Source organism: Hypomesus nipponensis, chromosome 3 (assembly GCF_054491055.1).
Source record: "Hypomesus nipponensis isolate SF chromosome 3, ASM5449105v1, whole genome shotgun sequence".
NCBI classification, from domain to species: Eukaryota; Metazoa; Chordata; class Actinopteri; order Osmeriformes; family Osmeridae; genus Hypomesus; species Hypomesus nipponensis.
Window position 1 is genome coordinate 19,925,138 of NC_140363.1, and position 6,561 is coordinate 19,931,698.

Genomic DNA, 6,561 nt, shown 5'->3' on the forward strand with positions numbered 1-6,561 from the left:
AATGTATTTGAATCAAATATGTAATTTATTTACATTTGATTAAAAAAAAATAAGCACAGCCTAGATTATTTAAATCATGAATTAACTTCCACCTGAAAATACCTTTCTTGAGAACATTTAGAAAATGTTATGGGTACCAATATCCTGGATAGGTTTTATAATAGGTTGGTTTAGTGTTTCCATCTGACAAAAGATTACAGGGGTGGGAGTATAGTGATCCCCTTGGGTCTTAACTTTCATAACCATTCCAGAAAACTTCACTTTGTGCACACAATTACTCTCCCAAACATTTGTTTTCTTGGTGTTCATAGATGCCTCTTTGACAATAAAAAATTAAGTTAGCTCAACTTCTGTAAAAATATGACCAACTTTTCATCACAAGTTCTCAATTCCCTCAGCTCTAACTTATCAAGTTTCCACACACAACAACGTATTTGTTATATGTTTCAACACACCCAAGTGTCCTCAGGGCAGTGACTATCTGATGAAATGTCCTCAGATGTCAATAATGGCAAAGATCTCTGCCTTTTCCTTATCATGGATCTGCATGGCTGAGTAAGTTATTGCTTTTACCTCAGTCCCCTGAAATGACACCATATTTAGAAACAATGTCAAAAAACATGAAACAGAATTATGACAAAAAGGATATTGCTATTGGTATGTATCGCTGTCTTTGAAAGGGGTGATGCATTAAGTAGTATTTGGGTTAACATCACTTGTTTTTGATCATTGCATCAACTGCAATGATCACTTGGGTGGAGAGAGACAGTTTGAGAATGGATTTGTTTTCCAGTTGTGTACACACTGCCAAGCTCACCTGAGGGTGTTTTAGTAGACTGAACTCTTCTCCCCAACTACAAGACAAAAACATCCATTAATACCTGAGTCACTGTGGTCAAAATACACATGAAAGGGAGTATCCTTGTATCCAGTATTGTCTAGGGTGTGGGAGCACTGGAAGCCCATTATTTAAGGAGTGTTTTTTATGCCATAGAATGTCACAAGAATGATGTGTAACCCTCCAAGAGGTTGGCCTACCCAATAATCAAGTGACTGTTTGAGTTGCTTAAAACAGTGTTAGAGCAATTTTTTGTATTTGGTTTGTAATCACTTATAAACGTTTGATTTATATATATCCCCCTATGGGTACCTGGTGCAGAAACTCCACAGCAACGTCTCTTTCCAGAAATCATGACCCGGTTGAGATAATTCACAGACTTAGTTGCAAGCAGTTTCAAATAGGAAATTTGCAAGAAAGACAATTGTTCCTACTTTCAACTGCTCACAACAAAGTCTAGAGATTATCTTTAGTAACCAGGTGATGATTTCTGGAAAGAGACATTGCTGTTGAGTGAAAATATGCTTTTTGGGGTGAACTGTCCCTTAAAGAGTGTGAGAACTCCTGGAATCAGCTGTCTCTGGAAACGTGTTCCAACTCTTCCCTGTGATTACAACTAAACAGTGAGGTCACTTCAGATGGCCTTACCCAATGGACCGGATCTTGAACTGCATTCTGTCAATGTGCAACACCTTCACCTCCTGGAAACATGAAGCAGGAGGAGGTATATTTTGCTAGCTTTATCATGAGTATAACATGCTGGAGAAGAACAATGGGCCCATTATTAACGAAAGTGATGGTAGAAGGGTTACATACATACTAATTTTATGTGCCAGTTGTACTCATATTTATAACAGTTGTACTCATGTTTAAAACACAGTTTCATGAATAAGGAGATAAGGAGGCCTGGTTCTGGTCTGAACCCATTGGCCACCTGCGCACCCTTTTGGACAAAATGTATAATGAAAAGGTCAGTTGTTAAGTTTACCCCCTGCGTTTCAGTTTGGAATTGTTTTGAATTGTCCTCTGTACACCCAAGCTGTTATGAAGGTATTTTTCTGAGAAGTCTTTGGCACAGTTTGGCTTGCATTTACATACATATTTTCAAAAACGTTTTCAAGAGCCTCTTATTTAACTGCTGTTTAGCCTCAGTACAGGGATGAACGTTCAGGTTTACAACGAGGGAATCCCTAGCTTGGCCACCAGAGGGGGCTACAACAACAGTGGTGCATGAAGAGAGCTCTTACTCTGGGAATGAAGAAGAGATCAGCACTGAACTTGAACAGCCAATCATCTAAAAAATGGAATAGAAGTGATTCCATATCATCACCTGTTAGAAGAGGTAGAGAGAGAGAGAGGGAGAGGTGTGCTTACATGTGTGCTGTAGTATTGGACATAACATGTCAAAGTGGCTCATTTTGATCCCCCATTCCCTCTATGATTGAGTGTTTCTGTTGCCATGGACCAACAGAAACTGGTAGCTCACCTTCTGATTCTACTTCAACTGTATCAATGGGTTCCACCGTCTCTGTGTCTGTCATGTACCCAAACATGCCCATAGCACACTGCTCAAACGCCTCCTCCAGAGACGTGCCCCAGGAGTGGATTCTGGGGTGGGGTCAGAAACAGCCTTCTGAAAACATCATCAGATAGAATACACAAAGTACATCTCAGACTAGACTTCAACCTTTGTTGTGATTCAGGATCTACTCACTGTACATCCGCGGTGTGGTCCAAATCTAAAGAAAAATTGCAATATTGACTCGTGGATTGAGATCTTTACTTTTAGTTGGTTCTCTGTACAGGTTAAGTATACAAATGTACTCGGGCATGATGGCATTGCTGTCATATGAGATAAACATTTGTGTAGCACGTTGTTAAACGCAGCTGAGAGTAACGGCATGATATGAGAGGACTATGTGACAGATAGCTACAGCTCTAAAAGCTCTTGCTACAGACTCACATTCATACTTCTTGTTGATCGGCGGATATTTAGCCTTGATTTCTTTCTGAGACTCGGTTAGATCAAGTTCACGATCATTCATGATCGATGTATTTACTTCTCACAAGATAGAAATGTGATTCAAATAAACTAACGATTATTCTTAATCAACTTGCTGTTTCAACCATAGGGTTTCAACTACACCTCTGACAACACGCAGCAGGACCAGGAAGTATCGGGCGACCAATCAGAGGCTAAAAACATCCACTCAATTCCAAATCGGTTGTGCATGTGCACTTGAAATGCATAGGTAGGCCTATAACAGGATTGGATATATATATCCATATAGTATGCATCATGATAAATAATACTGAATGTTCAGTCAAGTAAGCGGTCACGGTTTAGGCTTGGTACTAACAGCACGTCTAAATGCACATTGTATCTATGAGTCAATTTCGTACATGAAGGTGGCATTTGCGCGACCTTTGCGCATCTATTGCTGCATTTGGGGGCGATAATCCAGAGGAAAAAACAATACAACTATGATAATACTTTGCTACTTTACAAATGCTTCGCCTGCTTTTTATCTGAAGATGCAACTAAAATGGGTTAAAATTATCTAAAGCAGCGATTCCAAACCTGTTGGCTGCGGCCCCACGAGTGATCCGCGAGGATCGACAAATCAATGAAAACTAAAATATGAAAAATGAATTAAAGCATTTTTTGAGTATATGTACTGTTATAAAATATTTTCGACAAAAATTTAAAACAAAAACAATAAATGTTTTTAAAGGTTTAAAAAAGATTTTGGGGGGAAAAGTTGTAAAAAATGATATATGTTTTGAAAGGTTTAAAACATATTATTAAAAAAAAAGTAAAAAACAAAGTTTCACATCATTTATGAGTACTTGATGAGGACTCTACTGTACTCTACTGTACTCTACTGTACTCTACTGTACTCTACTCTGTTTTAGATGTCTCTGTTCTGTCTCCTCATCTCTCCTTCCTCTCCTTTCATTGTGTGTGAAAAAGAGTAAAAAAAAAAAAAAGATCTGAAAGGGTGAAAAAACTACTTTTTGGCATGTGTGTCATCTTTTTACTTAGTAGGTACAAACGATAATCAAAACAGTACAGTACACCACACAGTTGCGTTTTTAAAGACATTTTACATAGATTTGTCCTTTTCATTCCCTTTATTTTCTCGGGATAGATTATTTACCATGTCTGTCACTGTATTGTTTCACAACTATGTTGTGTTCTGATGTCCTCTGTTTTTATGTGTTCATAATAACATATATTTGCAGGATTGTGGTATTTGAGGATGAGCAGATAATGGTGATCATAGGCAAGGTCATCGTCTGTAGTGAAAATCATGCATCCTGTTCTTCTGTGGTCTCACACATGTCACCACAGCGTCTGTAATAAAGGATAGAATATTAAGAATATCCCTGAATGATCCCCCTCCACCACCACGCTCATGTAGACATGTGAGATGATAAACCACACACCACCCTACCTTTGAAAGTCCACCTCTCTTAAAAGGTCATTGGTCACTTTCTCCATGTTTGTTTTGGACTTTTTCAAAACCTCAAGCTCCAGTTTTAAATCTCTCATGGTGTCCTCCAATGTCTCCACAATCTCCTGATGTAATAGAATTAGTTCAGAAATGGTTTATTTATTGAGAAATTTGTATCACTACAGTCACAGCCCGAAGGCTGAATAGGTGTTGTGACATAACAATATAAAATAAATGTACAAGATCAATATTCCAAACAGACAAATCTTTAAAAATACTTATCAGCACTTAACACTACTGGTAATAAAACATGCTTGGTCCCTTCCAGTTTCACCTCCCCTACCTTCTGCTGTGCCACACTCTCCTCCCTCTCCCTCTCCCTTAGGGCCATCCTCTCCTCCAGACACGCCCTCTGCAGCTGCAGACTCCATGTCTCCTCCCTAAGCGGCCCCAGCCGGGCCTCCAGGTCCACCCCTGCCTCCCTGGTCCTCCTCAAGGCCTCCTCCCCAGCCTGCCTCCTCCGCAGCAGAGCCAGTAGACGGGGCTCGTACCAGCCCTCCAGTGCCCGCATGCTGCCACTCAGGCGCCGCTGCAGGTCTAGAGAGGCCCTGCGGACGTGGGTCAGGTCGCTGGAGGCACGGGGCCGGCAGGGCCTCCTGGTCTGGTCCCTCAGGAAGATCAGCTGCTGTCGCTGGGCCTCCCGCAGCTGGGCTGCCTCCTCCGCCAGGCTCTGGACCTTAGACTGGAGCTCCTCCTAGTGGCAGGACAAGAGTTCCACAGCAGAGTTGACTGTCCTGTTGAACACTGTCTCTTCTATGATCATTAACTGTGGATGGCAGATATCTATCAAAACCAATTCATGACATCTGTGGAACAATGTAAATAAATACAAAATAAAAGCACAGCATAAAACATATTATCTGTTAAGGTTTGATCTGTTTGATCATTCATTGCATTGTTGGACTCTGCCACACCTGTGTGAGCGTGAACTCAGCCACATCATACTGCAGTGCAGCCAGAGTCACCTGACTCTGAATGCAGTCCCTGGTCGTGACAAACAGCCTCCTCTTCACCTGTGCCACCTGCTCCTGCAGGCTGGCGTGGCTGAGCTGCACCAGGGAGAGCAGCTGCTTCCCCTTGGCTCGCTCTGCCCTCAGGGCCTCCACAGCCTGCAGCCTCTGCTGCTGCAGTCGGAGCCACTCCTGCACCAACATCTCCCTCTCCGCCTCCAGGAGGGAGACCGCCTTGATGCACTCCTCAAACAGTTGTCCCACACTGTCCAAACCCCCTGCTACCCAAGCCCAGGCCTCCTCAGCCTGTCTGTCAGCTGACTGCACCATCTCTGTGATGGTCCCCTGGATCAAGCTGACCCCATCGCTGAGGGGGCTGCACACACAGTCTGTCCCAGCACCTTCCAGTCTGCCCTCTGGGTGAGAGTCCTCTGGGGAATCAACCTCTCTCCCTTCTGGGTGAGAGTCCTCTGGGGAATCAGCCTCTCTCCCCTCTGGGTGAGAGTCCTCTGGGGAATCAGCCTCTCTCCCCTCTGGGTGAGAGTCCTCTGGGGAATCAACCTCTCTCCCCTTCCAGGAGCCCTCAGCAGACATGAGTGCAGGGACAGCACAACACAGAAGAAGAACGTTCCACACTGACACACCAGGCAGACAGGATCCAGACTATTACATCATGACGTGTCCAAGAACCAAAGGACAATACTTTATCTATGACTAACAGAAATCCTATCAAGTTTAGCTTGGTGTAACACTACTACAGACTGCAAAAAAGTTAATGTTGAAATATTTCTGTGCAAAGGCGTTGACAAAGGTGTTGCCATTATATTATATGAGATCATATAGCTACATATATGTTGACATACATATTACATATTATAGAAGTACTTTGGATAAGATGAACACTACATGCTAAAGTATTACACTGCAGCCCACAAACCTACCCAACAGAAGAAGAAAAAAACATTTTCTATCAATTTCTGTAAAAAAAATAAAACCACAAAACAAGCAGATGGTAATCCTGAGACTCCCCAAGACAGCTGTGTTGTTATGTCTCCTCGAAAACAGTGCTTCTGTTGGTGTTTATTAATAACTGTGATGGAGTAAGGAAATGCGATCTCCTAGCCATGTGGTGGACCATCTCACCCCCACATGGGGTAACTGGGACGCTGAAACGGTCTGGATGTTATAGCTGTACTCGCTGACGCATGTCTGAACATGTCAGTGTACCAGAGAGGGGTTATATTTAGGCGTGTTA

General features: G+C 42.4%; 2 protein-coding genes across 3 annotated transcripts; both read right to left on the bottom strand.

The window, feature by feature from the left end:
* Positions 1–4: 4 nt before the first annotated feature.
* Positions 5–3,020, bottom strand: zbtb8os (zinc finger and BTB domain containing 8 opposite strand). Its single transcript, XM_084682584.1, has 7 exons — positions 2,802–3,020; positions 2,553–2,577; positions 2,325–2,446; positions 2,086–2,168; positions 1,487–1,539; positions 818–854; positions 5–582 (listed from the first exon to the last, which is right to left on the bottom strand). The coding sequence occupies exons 1-7, from the start codon at positions 2,881–2,883 to the stop codon at positions 496–498; spliced, it is 489 nt and encodes a 162-aa protein (XP_084538710.1). The 5' UTR covers positions 2,884–3,020; the 3' UTR covers positions 5–495.
* Positions 3,021–3,926: 906 nt separating this feature from the next.
* Positions 3,927–6,396, bottom strand: LOC146300272 (syncoilin-like). Of its 2 annotated transcripts, XM_084682551.1 has the most exons (5): positions 6,248–6,381; positions 5,271–5,941; positions 4,640–5,050; positions 4,297–4,421; positions 3,927–4,196 (listed from the first exon to the last, which is right to left on the bottom strand). In XM_084682551.1, exons 2-5 carry the CDS (start codon positions 5,898–5,900, stop codon positions 4,151–4,153), a joined length of 1,212 nt encoding a protein of 403 aa, XP_084538677.1. In that variant the 5' UTR covers positions 5,901–5,941; positions 6,248–6,381; the 3' UTR covers positions 3,927–4,150. The 2 variants fall into 2 exon arrangements, with proteins under 2 accessions (XP_084538677.1, XP_084538668.1); XM_084682542.1 differs by having other exon boundaries at positions 5,271–6,396.
* Between the last annotated feature and the right edge of the window lie 165 nt (positions 6,397–6,561).